This window comes from Henckelia pumila, chromosome 4 (genome assembly GCF_033568475.1).
Source record: "Henckelia pumila isolate YLH828 chromosome 4, ASM3356847v2, whole genome shotgun sequence".
NCBI lineage: Eukaryota > Viridiplantae > Streptophyta > Magnoliopsida > Lamiales > Gesneriaceae > Henckelia > Henckelia pumila.
This window is the reverse complement of record NC_133123.1, coordinates 29,898,185-29,915,911: the sequence shown is the minus strand read 5'-3', so window position 1 is coordinate 29,915,911 and position 17,727 is coordinate 29,898,185. Positions and strand designations below refer to the sequence as shown.

The window sequence follows — 17,727 nt, the reverse complement described above, 5'->3', positions numbered from 1 at the left end:
CCGCTTCGTAGTTTTTCAGTTGATTGTTTTTCATGTTTTAGTTTTGAGTTTTGTTTTGGCAATGCACAGCGTGCATGCTTGCTTTTTTTAATTATTTTTCCCATGTCATTTTCTTGATGTGATCAACTAAATCTTTAGTTTTTTCTCTGGTTCTTCGATGTTTTTTTTTTGTTCCATTTTATGATGAAAGGTTTGTGCTTATTGACGATGAAAACGTTGTGCGTATTATAAGTTGAGACGAAGTTGAGTTCGAAATCTAATTTTGACATATTACTCACACTTTAACTCAAAAAAAAAAAAAGTATAAATTAAACCGAAGGGAAATATTTACGAGCCAGTAAGGGGGTGTCCAAGTTGGTGGAATAGGTGAACTCTTGACCAGAGGGCAGGAGTTCGATTCTCCCTGGGCTTGCCTAGTGTGGTTTACCTGGCTAACGTAGTTTGCAAGTTATTGCGTTAGTCCGGGGGTTTACACCGTGCGCACCGAAGATAGCGGCTGCGGGTTCTCACGTCACAAAAAAAAGAGAAATATTTACGAGTAAAATAATTATATATTGTATTTAAACTATTAACTTTTGAATATCATTTGATTCTAAATCATTGTTTTTATTATATATTTTATATGTTCCGATTATATATTCTTATTTCTTTAACACAGATTAAAAAGACGTGACAAATAAAACTGAGACAGATATAGTAAGTATATAGTATAATATATGCGTGAATATATCATAAAACCAAAAGAACAATGTTCTCTACAAATCAATTGTCCAACAAATTAAATCCTAATAATAATTTCAATCGATTGACCAATTTATTATATACAAAACAAGATAAATAAATATATATTGAATATCATTAACAAATAGAATAATAAAATAATAAAAAATTAATATGTTAATTATGATAATTAGAGTTAGCATTTTAAAAGTTACACATAATTTCTAATTAAATCATTATTTTAACCAAAATTTATTAAATTAATGCAATATATTTCCAAATAAATACGAATAAAATATTATAAATCATACTGTATTATAACAATCTTATTTCATACAAGAAATTTAATGAACACTAAAAATAGATAATAAATAAACCTTGGAGAAAATTTAGATGTAGAACAATTACATATTATATTTTACTATGTTAACTTTTCAATTTCATTTTAATCTACATAATTAATATAATATGCTTGTGAATAAATCATAAAACCACACAGTTTTGACGCGTGACACGAAAAGAATTGGACAAGAAATCTATCATAAAGGTTTGGTGGCATCTGAAATCTTATTGTATAAGTTGAGAAGGGGATTGAAGGTTCTAGGTCCATGTAGAAAGACCTAGAACATTGTGAAAAAATATTAAGGTTCTATGTTCGTGCGAAAAGATCAAAAAATTATGAACAAAACTTGAAGATTCTAGGTTCATGTGTATGACCTAAAATATTGTGAAATATGTTGTGTCTAGAAGTTTTCATGACATTCTAGCAAGATGTGAGGACTTTGAAAAAAAAAAATAGTGTTGAGATGCAATAATTCTCCTTGCTAGGTACGTAGAGCTAGCGATCGAACCATGTCGCTTGCAGTGCTGTGTGGTTTAAAAGATTTGAGTTGCACTATTACCATAAGCTATAACTTTTGGTAAAACGGCAAATACTCGGTCCTACAATTGATATCAGAGCCAATGTCATAGGTTCAATTCTCATTAATTGCAAGGAGTGTAGTTATTGGAAGGAATCTTGTTGAGGTACAATAATTTTTCTTTCTTCGTAGAGCGATCGAAACATGACGCTTACACTGTTATGTGCATGGTTTAAAAGATTTGAGTTGATCATTACCACCAGTTACAGCTTTTGGTAAAACGGATAGCGCTCGATCTTACATTTAATTTATTCTACAATACAACACATGTAAATATATGTAAGACAATCTAGAATACTCTATAGTGTAGAATAGTGTGGCATACACTAGAAAGATCTAGATGTTTTAGGACTTGTATAAATAAAGATGTAGGATAAAACAAAAGTCAAATATGCAATGATGTTCAAAACAAAATGAAAAATATATATTTTGGGTGCATATACACATTTGTATGTTATTTTCTAATATATATTTTAATTTTCAAAACCCTTAAAAACCAAAGATTAAGCATAAAAAATTTATAAAAATGATAATAAATAAAGAAATCATTATAAACATAACAATAAAAAATGTACATATTTGTTTCACTGTCAATAAAAGAATTAACTATATTAATTAAATTTCAATATATATATATATATATTCTTTTTGATTTTGGTATCTTCAAAAAGCTACAGCTAGGGCTGGGATACCGAGCTAAAATACCGACTTTTCGTGATACCTTACCGAACTTTTTTTGAAATATAGATATTTTTTTGGTATATTGAATTTTTTTCGGTATTTATACGGTACAAATATGGATTTTTTCCATACCAACATTTCAAAATTTTGATATCGGTACTGGTATGAATTTTTTTCATGCCAATATTTTTTTTACGGTATACCGAAAATCCACCCCTAGCTACAGCCCAAGGAATATTACCAATATTTACACATCTAAGTATATAAACAACAAACAAGATGGTATGTGATTGGAGATACAAAATGGGGTGAACTGATACAGAAGCTCGAAACCAAAAGAGCTTGATAGTACGTAATACATAAGCTTTTATCAGTTTATCTTAGAAGGTTGATTTTGGTTCACCAACCAACACAATATTAAAACATGATTTTATAGCAAAAACTATTGAATGACGCAAATATATTATCCAAATAACCAACATATATCAAAGATTCAACAAATTATACAGTGATAAATCAGTTGACGAGTCTTTTATTTTGAAAGCACTTACAATTGGATCAGGCTTCGAATCTCATCCCCAACGTAAAAACTCACAAGAAGCCTGGTACAAATTTTATGTAGTAAATTCCCATTGAAATCATATTCATGCAAGAAGTCAATAAGATGGTTTTATACCAACATTCTTGGCGCAATCTTTACAACAAAAAATTTATTCATTCAAACTTAGGATGAAGATGTTGAACAAAATTTCAGTTTCTGTACCCCAAAATCATCACTTTCTTTTAAGAAATAACATTTAGTGATTTAACATTGACATCAGTACCGGTATATAAATAACTAAATAAAATATTAATGAATGGTACTAGAGTAAAATTTGTCTCTACTGCTGGAGAGGGCGTTGTGTTGCTTCCAGCCAGCAAAGTTTTCTTTGGCTTTGCATTGTTATGTTGCTACTGCAAAGGACCTTGATTCTAAGTTCACTATATGCATGATGGGCTATGCTTGTGGAGACCGAAAGTGCAAAGCACTTGGCGACGGAGGATCTCTAATGTACAACAGCTTCACTAGCTCAAGGGGTTGTGGGTTGCCTGTGTCGATTTTGCAATCATGTTGGAGCAAGAGCAATCATGTTGGAGCAAGAGCGAGGATGAGAAAGTTGAGAAGAAGAAATAATGTCACTTTTTGTGTTAGATTTGGTTTTAAACTTGTAGTTTCATTGCGGTGGAACAATACTTTAATATATGTTGCAATTTCTGTTTTGTATTTTGAGTTTGAACTTTGGGGAACGTATGAATAAAATTTATTGCTTGTGTTTTCTCATTTCCATGAAGAAGTGTGACACTACCACCACTATGTGTTTCATGTTTGAGGCCAATAAAGAAGGGTTTTTAAAGATTTGAACACATTCCATTCGGCGCCATAAAAGATTTCCAATGAGGAATTTGTATGCATAAAAAACGGCACTTGTCATTCATTTATTTTTTTACGGTGCTTTGATGCGTGAGAATTAGAATAGGATTCCAGCCCAGAGGCATAGTGATTGGAGCCAAAGTAGAATGGGTGGCCACCTACAATTTTATATATTAGAAAAGTAGATTTTTGGACCAAATTAATTAAATGACTATCTCTGATGCTGGTACAAGGACATTCTACGCTAACGATTAACTCAAGACATGCTTTGGATTTTAAGACATATTTTGGACACACACGTTGGAGGAACAAAAATAGTTGTGTAGGTAAATCTTTGATCTGATACGACACATTTAAATGTATTATTTTTTATGTTTCAAACATTAGTTTTCATTGCGTGGAGACGTAAATTCCCAAACAAATGACACCATTAGTTGCTTGCGGAGAATTTGAAACTCAACATAGTTTGCAAGGAACAAAATATCATCACGAAGAGCACGTCCATGTTTGGACCCGCATATTAATCAGCAATGAATAATGGTTAACTATTTTAATATCGAATTATAGAAATGACATTCTAGGCCCAAGTCCAACAATAAATTTTCCTTCAGTTAAAGTTTACATGAATGTATCGGCACTGAAAGTAGCGGGTGGGGTTCCCACGTCACCAAAAAAAAATAAAATTACAAACACGATTATACTTTATTTTTGAAATTATAATTAAAATGTTCAAATGCACTTTTGATAACATTAGATTCCTTCATTAGCTTAACTTTGTAATTTCTGAAGTAAAATTTAAACATTTTTCTTAATCAAACAGACAAAGCTAGCACGTACATGTCCGTATGTATTTTACTTTAAACTATATATTATGATAATATATATGTGGTATGGACTCAAATATATTGTATTTCACGGATATGTTGAACAAGACACACACGTGCATGATAAGATCTTTTCAACAACAATATTTCCTAGTATATTGCCTTTGAATATATAGATCCTACAATTAGTAACACAATCCCTACCAATTATTATATTCGCAAGACACTTGGCAAACATCCAGCAAGCCCCAGATGCTATAAATACCAGCTCCTACGTTAAATACATACAATCTTTATCGTTCAAACAAGAAAATGGATAATTCACAGAACTTGAGCTACCAAGCCGGCCAGGCCAAGGGCCAGGCACAGGTTTTAGTTACCCTTTATTGTCTCTGTTATAAGTAAAATCGGCATCCGAAATCCGATTAACATTAAAAGTTTGTGTCTGATCATTGCAGGAAAAATGCAACCAGATGATGGACAAGGCTAGTAACGCTGCACAATCTGCCAAGGAAACAGTGCAGGAGGTAATCTTTATGCGACTCGCCCCAGCTTAATTATGTTAAGACGCACCACGAACTATTCTTGATATTTAGACATGGAGACATACAATGATACAAAAGGATTTTATATTTCATTTGTAACTACTCGTGTATGCTAATACGGGTCCGGATATTGTGTCGATAACGTGACGATCTTTTTGTTGAGGTTTAGGCTGGACAGCAGGTAAAAGCTAAGGCGCAAGGTGCAGCTGAATCTATGAAGAATGCAACTGGCATCAATAAGTGACCGCTGCGTCGTTTTTCAGTTGATTGTTTTTCATGTTTGATTTGGATTCGAAGTTGGGAGTTTTGTTTTGGCAATGCACAGCGTGCATGCTTGCTTTTTTTATTTTTCCTATGTCATATTCTTGATGTGATCATCGAATACATCTTTAGTTTTTTCCGGTTCTTCAATTATTATTATTTTTTCCATTTTATTATGAAAGGTTTGTGCTTATTGACAATTAAAACGTTGTTGTTGTTTTACTTTTCGGTACGCATTGGATAAACCCCCGTACTAATGCAATAGCCTACAAACCACGTTAACCAGATATATCACACTAAGTGTAGTAACCCAGATTCCATTTTAAGATAAGAATATGTTAAACATGATTAAGGGTTGGTGATTAACCAATTTCGGGTTTTAATCGGACTTCAGAATCAAGAATTGAATTTTTATTTTTCTGAGCCAGTTCGGACGGTCCGAAGAGGACTTCGGACGGCCCGAACTCAGCACACCGGGGGCTCCGAAGATGGCTTGTTGACTTCGGAGTTAAGGCCAGTTCGGACGATCCGAACTAAGGATCGGACGGCCCGAACTCCCTCATGCCATGCAAGCAGGATTACTCAGCCATGGTTTTTGACAAGTGTCGAGTTTAGGACACTTCGGACGACCCGAAGTGGTGATCGGACGGTCCGAACTCGACGTGTTTCGCATGCAGGCAGTGAGTTGGATCGGGCGATCCGAACCCCAGTTCGGAGGGCCCGAACTCGTCCGAAAATTTTCCTATAAATAGGGGTCTTCAGATTCATTTCTGATTACGAATTCCCGAGTTTTTTTCTCCAGTTATATAGTGTGAGTTATACACTTGAGGGCCTTATCGGTTATAATAGAGGTTCTGGAATAACCAAGGAGTGGTTATAGTCATCCGGGACTAGCGACTTCAAAGGGCTATCTACGGACGAAGGTATGGTCCGAGAATCTATTTAAGTTTTGAGAGTACTTATTAGCTTAGTTAAGACTTATAAAAATTGTGTAGTGATACGGTGAACTTTTGAATATAGGCTTGGAACCTAAGATCTACTATACTTGAACTAGCCTAGAGGTACGTACACATTGATTGAGATTGCCAGCGAGTATACATGTTTAAATGTTGCATTTATTTGGCATTATTATATGGCATGATATATGATTTACCGTTTTTCATATTCATATGTCATGTGCATATACACATTGAGCCTATACCTTGTTATACCTGATTATAGAGCCGCTCAGCTCTATACTCGATAGTCTGTCACTGAGAGTACCGCGACGGCGGGGACATGTATGTCTGACTACTCTGGTGTACTAGACGAATGTGGTTGCACCCAGAGGTTGATCCGTGAGGTGGCAGCACTCATGTGGCGCCGGTACTAAGCATGACTTTTTAGATGACTATTTACCAGTCATCATGTTGCATGCATTATATACATATGTTTACCCATGTTTATGTACTGGGCGTTAGAGCTCACGTCCTAGTTGTTATCTTGGACACCCTATTCCACGGGGCAGGTCGCAGGATGGACGGAGCTGATAGTTCAAGGCAGGACTAGGGAGCTGGAGCCTTGAGGAGTTAATTATACAGTAGGATTCGATATAGCTGTATAATGTTTACTTTTATTTTTTTCGATATGGTTGTATCACTACAGTGTTAAGCCTGGATTTATTACTAAGCTGATATGTAAATTATGGATTTTATTTTCGCACGTTTCACTCTGTTAAGCATTTTGTTTTATTAAGTTATCGCATGCTATTAGTTGCCAGTTAGTAGGTGATTCCATGCAGAGTCACTACACTAAGCCCTATGTAAGGCTAGTCCAAGAAAGTATTAGTAGGAGAAATTAAAATCCTCTGTTACAAAGTTGGTGTCTCATTGTGTGTTACACCAATCATTTTCTGCCATGTATTTGATGAAAAGAGAAATTTAACATCGATATGATGAAGAGATTGATGTAATAGACATTCTTACACCAATTTGTTAGAGAAGATTTTCTCTCGAGACGAAGTTTGATTTCGACGAAAAAAGGAGTAAAATAAACACTAATCAATTAAACCAAATGGAAACATTTAGGAGTAAAATAATTATATATTATATTTTAATCTATTAACTTTTGAATATCATTTGAATCTACATCATTGTTTTTTATTATATATTGCATATATTCTGATTATACAGTTCTATTTTTTTTAAACTCGGATTAAAATAATCATAAAAAAATCAAATTAGATACAAATTAAACTTCACATTTTACCCATATAATTCATTCAAAAAATTATTGTATGTTTTTTAACACATAGTTAATATGGATATATTACTAAAAGCGTTGAAAAAAGACTGCTAAATATAAATACAAGCTTATATATTTGGGATAAACAAAGAAAAAAATGTGAACAATTTATTATATACAAAAACATGGTAAATAAATATATATGAAAAATCATTAACAATTAGAATAATAAAATAATAAAAATTTAATATGTTAATTAAGATAATTAGAGTTAGCATCTTAAAAGTTACTCATAATTTGTAATTAAATCATTATTTTTTAACCAAATTTTATTAAATTAATGCAATATATTTGTAAATAAATAAGAATAAAATATTATATATCATACTGTATTCTAATTTTTATTAAATTAATGCAATATATTTGTAAATAAATACAAATAAAATATTATATATCATACTGCATGTATTCTAACAATATTGTTTCATACAAGCAATTTAATGAACACTAAAAATAGATAATAAATAACCTCGGAGAAAATTTAGAAGTAGAAAAATATATTTAACTATCAATTTCATTTTACCCTACATAATTTCTTTTTATTATATATAATATAATATACTTGTGAATATTTTTTTTTGACTAAAACATGTGAATAAATTATAAAACCACACGGTTTCAACGTGTGAGACGAAAAAAATTGGACAAGAAAGCTATCACAGAGGCTTGGTGGCATCTGAAATCTTATTGTATAACTTGAGATGGTGATTGAAGGTTCTATGTTCATGTAGAAATACCTAGAATATTGTGAAAAAATATTAAGAATCTATGTTCGTGCGAAAAGATTTAAACAATTATGGACAAAAGTTGAAACATTCTAGGTTCATGTATAATGACCTAAATGTTGTGGAAAAGCTAGCAAGATATAAAGACTTTGAAAAAAAATTAATCTATTCTACAACACATGTAAATGTATAAGACAATCTAGAATACTCTATAGTGTAGAATAGTGTGACATACACTAGAAAAATTTAGATGCGTAGAACTTGTATATATAAAGATGTAGGATGAAACAAAAGTCAAATATGCAATGATGTTCAAAACAAGGAGAAATGAAAAATATATATTTTGAGTGCATGTACACATTTTGTATGTTATTTTATAATATATATTTTAATTTTAAAAACCTTAAAAACCAAAAAATTATGCATTAAAAATTTATCAAAATGATAATAAATAAACATAACAATAAAAAAATGTACATAACTGCTTCACTATCACAATAAAATAACTAATTATATTAATTAAATTTCAATATATATATAAATATATATATATTTCATTTTTTATTTGGCATAGATACAAAAGTTACCGCCCAATATTACCAGATATTTACATATCTAAGATATAAACAATAAACAAACAAGATGTTCTGTGTTTGGGGATGCAAAATGGAGTGAAATGATATAAAAGTTTGAAATCAAAAGAGCTTGATGGTACATAATACATAATACACAAGCTTCTATCAGTTTATTTTAGAAGGTTGATTTTGGTTCACCAACCAACTGAATATTAAAACATGATTAATTTACAGCAAGAAATTATTGAATGATGCGATTGTTGCATAGTTTAAATTTCAAACCTCACCTGATGTCATAAAAAATATCATACGTTATGGTAAAAGAAAAAAAAAAACATCTAGAATATGCACTATAGTAAAAATATACTAAAAACAGTGTTTTAGATTTTAAACTTGTCACGGGACAAAGAAAAAGAGTTAGATTTGCTCTTTTTTCTAGAAGTTGAAGTGAAATTAAAGAAAGGGTAGTGACTAAAGCTCAGAAGTTCGAGCAACGAGAAACGCCTGGTAAAGTGACGAATATGGTAAGCGACCTCTTTGGCCACTGGAAAATACCTCTCACCAAGGAGGTTCAAGTGAAGTATCCGGTCACTAGGATGAACAGTATTTTTTAATTAAAAAAAATTGTTCCACTGTTTCTGTCAGGATTGCTGGGAATCGTTTAGTTCATGTTATGCATAGACTCTTTTTTCTAATTATGATGCTTATTTGACTGCAGTGAGACATTTTTTGTTCTTGTTAGATAATGATATTTCTTTCAGACAGGGATGACAATGTGGCAGGGATGGGGATGCCTTCCCCATCCCCGTCCTCGAATACAAAACCCGTGCTCATCCCCGCCTCATTCCTTGTTATTTTAATAAAAAATTTCTCATTTTCATAGCCGCAAAGACATAATCATCATTCCCGTCCCCATACCCGGTATTATATATAAATAAATATATTTTTAATTTTATTTATATATATTATTAGTCAATTTAATTGCAAAAAAAATATAAACAAAAAAGTTTGATTGTACAATTAAAATTTAACATAAATCACCATATCTTGAATATAAAATATCCCTATAAATGAATATTATTTTTTAAATAAATTAAATTTGTTCTTTTAAAATAAAATTTTATATAACAAAATTTTAGTAAGAATATATTTTTTCTCAAATTGTTTTAAAATAATAATTATAAATGGTTAATCTTAATATTTTATTTATGTGATTTTTTCTTTGTTCACAGGATACCGGAGCCTCATGAATCTTCATTGGAAAGAGTTAGGAACGATTTGAAGAATTGGAGGAAAACATAATAATGAAGGATGTTGATAGATCACGACTGTGTTTTGATGCACAATTATATGACAACTCAGATGGTCGTACTGTTAACCATCACATGAATAGGGAATTGGAGAGGTATCATGACAGGGTAAGTTTGTTGATATATTTTTTATATTTTGACGGTCAAATTAAGTTTCGACATTTTCTTAATGTAGTTTTGAGAATTTGTGAACGAGACTAAATGGTTGTTCTTCTCCTAGGACTTATCGGAGCATATTGCGCACTCATCACCAAGGGTTTACTGTTGAATTTTTTAATTTCGTCGTGTTTTATTAATTCTAACTTTCTTGAATTCCTGCAATTTCTGCAATCGGGAGCACACAAAGTTAACAACAACTTCCAAATATGGGAGAAATACTGCGGACATCTTCTCCCTAGTTTAGCTATGGAAAGCGAACGTTGTTGCTGATGTTGTGGAGACTGCAGCTTGTGATGTATGTTGCTTGCAGGTATGTATGCACTTTGCAAGTTACTAACAAGCCGGTTTACTTTTGTAAAATCAAAGCCTAGAACTTAGTTTACATCTCATTTTTGCTTTGCAAATACGAGTTCCTAATGAGGCTATTTGTGTTAGCTGGCACATGAGGGGTCTCGTTTATTACCTTCCTGGTCATTCATGTAATGGCAGAAATTTGATAAATTCTTTTATTTAATAACTGCCCTTGCAACCTATCTCGAAAAGGATCCATTTCGGAATTATTGTTGCAGAGTAGAAATTTCGAGCCTCACCCGACGTCACAAAAAATGTCATACATTATAGTAAAGGAGAATAAATAAAATCTAGAATATGACTATAGTAAAAAAAATACTAAAAACGGTTGTTTTGGATTTAAACTTGTTGCGGGATAAGACAAAGAGTTAGATTTGCTAATTTTTCCAGAAGTGGAAGTGATATTTCAGAAAGGGTGGTGACTAAATCTAAGAAGTTCGAGCAAGGAGAAACTCCTGATAAATTGAAGAATATGGAAAGCGGCCTCTTTGGAAACTGGATAATGCCTCTCACCAAGGAAGTTCAAGTGATGTATTTGGTCACTAGAATGAATAGCATTTTTGAATAAAATAAATTTGGTCCATTGTTTCTGACCTCTAGTATCAGGATTGCTGGGAAACGTTTAGTTCATGTTATGCATTGAATCTTTTTTCTTTTCTTTTTTTCTGATGATGATGCTTATTTGACTGCGGCGAGACATTTTTTGTTCTTGTTTGATTGTGATTTTTTTTTATTAAAATAAGGTGAAATTGGGGCGGGTACGTAGATGTCTTCCTCATCCCTATCCTCTAATACAAAGCCCGTCCCCATCCCTGCTCCATTCCCTAATATTTTAATTAAAAATTCTCTATCCTCATACCCGCGTAGACTTAATCATCATCCTCATCCCCATACCTGGATATATACATAAATAAATTTATTTTTTGTTTTATTAATATACATATATATATATATTATTAGTTAATTTTATTGTAAAGTACATATAAACAAAAAAAAATTGGTGCAAAAAATTTTGATTCTACAATTAAAATTTAACATTAATCACAATATCTTGAATAAAAAATATCCCTATCAATTAAGATTAATTTTTAAATAATTATATAACAAAATTTTAGTAAAAATATATTTTTTCAAAATTTTAACAAAATAAATAATAAATATAAATGATTAATCTTAATATTTTATTTATGTGATATAATCAAATAATATTTTTATATTATAAAAATTATGTTATCATAAATATATACATTATATATAATGCATAAAAATAATAAAAATTAATATTACTATTAATTTTAATTTTAATATTTAGAATCATGTATATATTAATCAAAGATTTAATAAAATTCGATAAATAAAAATATTTATACTTATTATTATTATTAGAGCGGGTTCAGGGATGGAGATATCACTAAATCATCGATTGGGGGTGATGAACTCGTCCGATACCACTTGAAATTATCGTTTGGGGGTGATCAAATCTCATTTCTGAAATTTTTTCATTATTCCCAGGATACATGAGCCTCATGACTATTCGTTGGGAAAGGTTAGGAACCATTTGAAACAACTGGAGGTAAGCATAATCATGAGGTTGGTCGAGATATCACGACTATGTTTTGATGCACGATTATATGACACCTCAGATGATCATAATGTGATCCAGCACATGACGAGGGAATTGGAGAGGTATCAAGGCAGGGTAAGTATGTTGATAAATATTTTTTTAAATATTTTGACGGTCAAATTAAGTTTCGTGCATTTTCTTAATGTAGTTTTGAACATTTGTGAACGAGACTAAATGCCTGTTCTTCTCTTAAGACTTACCGGAGCATATTGCGCACACATCACCAAGGGTTAACTGTTGAATTTTTTACTTTCATCGTGTTTTATTAGTTCTAACTTTCATGAACTCCTGCAATTTCTGCAACCAGGGGCAGACAAAGTTAACAACAACTTTCAAATATGGGAAATGTACTGCAGGCATCTTCTCCCCAGTTTAGCTATGGAAAGCGACACTGTTGCTGATGTTGTGGAGACTGCAGATTGTGATGTATGTTGCTTGAAGTTTTTCTATAAAGTTCGATATGTTGCAATTTTTCTATAAAGTTCTGAGCTTGTTTACATTTCTAATAGTGATCGATAGGTTTTGGGATTTAAATTTTGAGAGAGAAATTTTTTTTTCTTCTCGAAAGTTCTTGTTCGATCGCGGTTCATTTCTTGGAAGGGATTTAAATTTTGAGATAGGAGTTGTTGTTCTTCTCCAAAGTTCTTGTTTTGATTTGATCGCGATCCATCGATGGATCGAATTTCAACCCTTCCAAACCCTATTCTGGGTTGCATTGTCTCTCTTTTGCCGTTGAAATCGGCGGTGAGTTCCGGTATCTTGTCAAAACGATGGAAAGACGTCTGGAAAGACGTCTGGAAAGACATGCCTATTCTATGTTTCGACCAAGACAAATTTTACGATAAAAATTTTCATACATTGTGATTAGGGTTTTGTTGCTTCACGATGGCCCCATCGATAGACTGGTGGTAATTAAAGGTTGTATGTATATGCATGAAAATATTGAAATTAGCGAAGAGTAGGTTGGTGGTTGGTTAACGGCTGCAGTAAAACGCAAAGTAAAAAGTATTATTCTTTCGAGAATCCCAATTCCACTCACATCTTTCAAATATCAGCATTTATTGGATTTAACAATCGAAGGAAAGTGGATAAAAATATAGCCGAATGACATTCAATTGCCCTGTCTGAAAAAGTTACAACTTTTATCGAATTACTATTATGATGATAGCAGCCTTCCGAATTTTATTTGTGGTGGCCCTGCACTAGAAGAATTGTTGTTTTTTAGGTATCTGCCAGACTGTGATGGCTTAATTCGTTTTTCTATCGAGTCGAAGTCGCTAAAACTTTAAATAAGGATTTCATGGATGAAAAGATTTGCGATGTCTCTCGACAGTTGGAATTAAATGTCACTACAGTGCAAAATCTGACCATAGAGGACTATTGTGCGTATACAGTTAAGTTTGAAGATTTATCATGCATCAATGTGGTAGAAATTTTCTTGAGCGACTATCTTATAGGAGGAGGGATTGCACATTCGAACAATGTATTTCAATTGTTTAATCAACTCTCTAACGCAAGAAAGTTGAGCTTTGGGACTTGGGCCGAGGTGATGCTACTTGCATGCTTTTTAACTTTCTAGACACCAATATTGTATTTGTTCAACTAATCTGTCCGATCAAATTCTGCAGCTTCCGGAGTGCCCTTCATATTCTCCGACTCCAACTTTCGCTAATATGAGAGAAGTGGACATGGCAGTAGATAGCCATTTTGAGACGATTGTGTTTGAAAAAGCACCAACTCTTGAGTCATTTACTGTTTGAAAGCCGATTTACTTTTGTAAAATCAAATTCTAGAACTTAGTTTACATCTCATTTTTGCTTGCAAATACGAGTTCCTAATGTGGCTATTTGTGCTAGCTGGCACATGCAGGGTCTCGTTTATTATCTTTCTAGTCATTCATTTAATGACAGAAGTTTGATAATTTTTTTTGATTTAATTACTGCCCTTGCAACCTATCTAAAAAAGGATCCATTTCAGAATGATTGTTGCAGAGTAGAAATTCCGAGCCTCACCCGATGTCATAAAAAATGTCATACGTTATGGTAAAGGAGAATAAATAAAATCAAAAATATGACTATAGTAAAATTATTCTAAAAACGGTTGTTTTGTATTTAAACTTGTCGCGGGATAAGACAAAGAGTTAGATTTGCTAATTTTTCCATAAGTGGAAGTGATATTTCAGAAAGGGTGGTGACTAAAGCTAAGAAGTTCGATCAAGGAAAAACTCCTGGTAAATTGACGAATATGGAGAGCAGACTCTTTGGAAACTGGATAATGCCTCTCACCAAGGAGGTTAAAGTGATGTATCTAGTCACTACGATGAATAGTATTTTTAAATAAAAAAAATTTGTTCACTGTTTCTGACCTGTAGTATCAGGATTGCTGGGAAACGTTTAGTTCACGTTATGCATTGACTTTTTTTTCTGATGATGATGCTTATTTGACTGCGGCAAGACATTTTTTGTTCTTGTTTGATTGTGATATTTTTTTATTAAATAGGGATGAAATTGGGGCGAGGACGTAGATGTCTTCCTCATCCCCATCCTCTAATACAAAGCACTGCAATTTCTGCAACCAGAGGCAAACAAAGTTAACAACAACTTCCAAATATGGGAAATGTACCGCGGGCATCTTCTCCCAAGTTTCTCTATGGAAAGCGATATTGTTGCTGATGTTGTGGAGCCTGCAGATTGTAATGTATGTTGCTTGTAGGTATGCATGCAGTTTGCAAGTTACTAACAAGCCGATTTAATTTTGTAAAATCAAAGCCTAGAACTTAGTTTACATCTCATTTTTTCTTTGCAAATACGATTTACTAATGTGGCTATTTGTGCTAGCTGGCACATGCAGGGTCTCGTTTATTATCTTTCTGGTCATTCATGTAATGACAGAAGTTTGATAAATTCTTTTGATTTAATAACTGCCCTTGCAACCTATCTCGAAAAGGATCCATTTCAAAATGATTGTTGCAGAGTAGAAATTCCGAGCCTCACCCGATGTCATAAAAAATGTCATGCGTTATGGTAAATGAGAATAAATAAAATCTAGAATATGACTATAGTAAAAATATTCTAAAAACTGTTGTTTTGTATTTAAACTTGTCGCTGGATAAGACAAAGAGTTAGATTTGCTAATTTTTCTAGAAGTGGAAGTGATATTTCAGAAAGGGTGGTGACTAAAGCTAAGAAGTTCGAGCAAGGAGAAACTCATGGTAAATTGACGAATATGGAGAGCGGTCTCTTTGGCAACTGGATAATGCATCTCACCAAGGAGGTTAAAGTGATGTATCTGGTCACTAGGATGAATAGTATTTTTGAATAAAAAAAATTGGCCCACTGTTTCTTACCTGTAGTATCATGATTGCTAGTAAACGTTTGGTTCATGTTATGCATTGACTTTTTTTTTCTGATGATGATGCTTATTTGACTGTGGCGAGACATTTTTTGTTATTGTTTGATTGTGATATTTTTTTTATTATATAGGGATGAAATTGGGGCGGGGACGGAGATGTCTTCCTCATCCCCATCCTCTAATACAAAGCCCTGCAATTTCTTCAACCAGCGGCAGACAAAGTTAACAACAACTTCCAAATATGGGAAATGTACCGTGGGCATCTTCTCCCAAGTTTCGCTATGGAAAGCGACATTGTTGCTGATGTTGTGGAGATTGCAAATTGTAATGTATGTTGCTTACAGATATGCATGCAGTTTGCAAGTTACTAACAAGCCGATTTACTTTTGTAAAATCAAAGCCTAGAACTTAGTTTACATCTCATTTTTGCTTTGCAAATACGAGTTACTAATGTGGCTATTTGTGCTAGCTGGCACATGCAGGGTCTCGTTTATTATCTTTCTGGTCATTCATGTAATGGCAGAAGTTTGATAAATTCTTTTGATTTAATAACTGCCCTTGTAACCTATCTCGAAAAGGATCCATTTCAGAATGATTGTTGCAGAATAGAAATTCCAAGCCTCACCCGATGTCATAAAAAATGCCATACGTTATGGTAAAGGAGAATAAATAAAATCTAGAATATTACTATAGTAAAAATATACTAAAAACGGTTGTTTTGGATTTATACTTGTCGCGGGATAAGACAAAAAGTTAAATTTTCTAATTTTTCCAAAAGTGGAAGTGATATTTCAGAAAGGGTGGTGACTAAAGCTAAGAAGTTTGAGCAAGGAGAAACTACTGGTAAATTGACGAATATGGAGAGCGGCCTCTTTGACAACTGGATAATGCCTCTCACCAAAGAGGTTCAAGTAATGTATCTGGTCAATAGGATGAATAGTATTTTTGAATAAAAAAATTTGGTCCACTGTTTCTGACTTGTAGTATCAGGATTGCTGGGAAATGTTTAGTTCATGTCATGCATTGACTTATTTCAAGAAATAAAAAAAAAGTGCTCAATTTTTTTTTATGTTAACAATCGATTTGACTTGGCTTAATTTGATTTTTAAACATCTTTATTTTGTATTCAATTTTTTAACAAAATAAAAATAAAAACTTAAATTATTTTATATACCTCTCAGTTTAGTTATTCAAAATTAATCACATATTTTTGTTATTATTATCATTACTTTGAATAATAATTGATTTTATATTAGTGAAAATCATTTCTTAACAAAGGACCCGTACTAATTGGGCATAATATATCAAAAACACTATGTGATCAGAGCAAAAATTGTTCTATCATTTTACTAGTATTATTATAATCTTTTTTTGAAAATGAATTATTAATATTATTTTATTTTATTTTTTACGTTATTATTCATATTATAATTATTACTACCATATTTCATATCAATAATATTAATTATTATTTTGAATATTAATTTTTTAAATTTATTATTATCAATAATATTATTAATTATTTTTATTACTTATTTTAAAATTTTCAAATAGTGGTTTTACTCTTTCTTCAAATAGTACTGATTTTTGTAAGTTGGTGAATTAATTTTTTCAAATCGTGGTTTTACTCTTTCTTTTATAAAATTTAGAAATTTTAAACTAATATAAAAACAATCATGTGTTACATAAGTGAACAAGAAAAAGACATTAACAAATAGTATATTAAAAAATTTGAGGTTTTTTTTAGTTATTTCAGGTATTAATTTTTTTTTTAAATATGACAACTTGCATTTCTCACAATTTCGAAAGCAGAGGTTTTTTCTTATTTTTTGTAAAGTTGAGTATTTAATAGCTAATTTATTTTGTATAAGGGGTTTTGTGCTATATTGAAATTTCATAAGGGGGTTCAATGCTATTAACCCTTCATATTTGTTAAAAATCAGCCTACAATCTTAGTACATATATATGTTGATATTATTTTTGGGTC

At 31.9% G+C, this 17,727-nt stretch overlaps 1 protein-coding gene across 1 annotated transcript; it reads left to right on the top strand.

Annotated features, from left to right (window-relative positions):
- Positions 1-4,868: 4,868 nt before the first annotated feature.
- LOC140867303 (uncharacterized) lies at positions 4,869-5,345 on the top strand. Its single transcript, XM_073272377.1, has 3 exons — positions 4,869-4,925; positions 5,015-5,083; positions 5,271-5,345. Exons 1-3 carry the CDS (start codon positions 4,869-4,871, stop codon positions 5,343-5,345), a joined length of 201 nt encoding a protein of 66 aa, XP_073128478.1.
- The last annotated feature ends 12,382 nt before the right edge of the window (positions 5,346-17,727 follow it).

Excerpts from the sequence above, each read along its gene's own strand:
- LOC140867303 (XM_073272377.1), top strand. The coding sequence starts at position 4,869 with ATGGATAATTCACAGAACTTGAGCTACCAAGCCGGCCAGGCCAAGGGC. Across the intron at positions 4,926-5,014 it reads AGGCCAAGGGCCAGGCACAG|GAAAAATGCAACCAGATGAT; the intron begins GTTTTAGTTACC and ends TGATCATTGCAG. Across the intron at positions 5,084-5,270 it reads CCAAGGAAACAGTGCAGGAG|GCTGGACAGCAGGTAAAAGC; the intron begins GTAATCTTTATG and ends GTTGAGGTTTAG.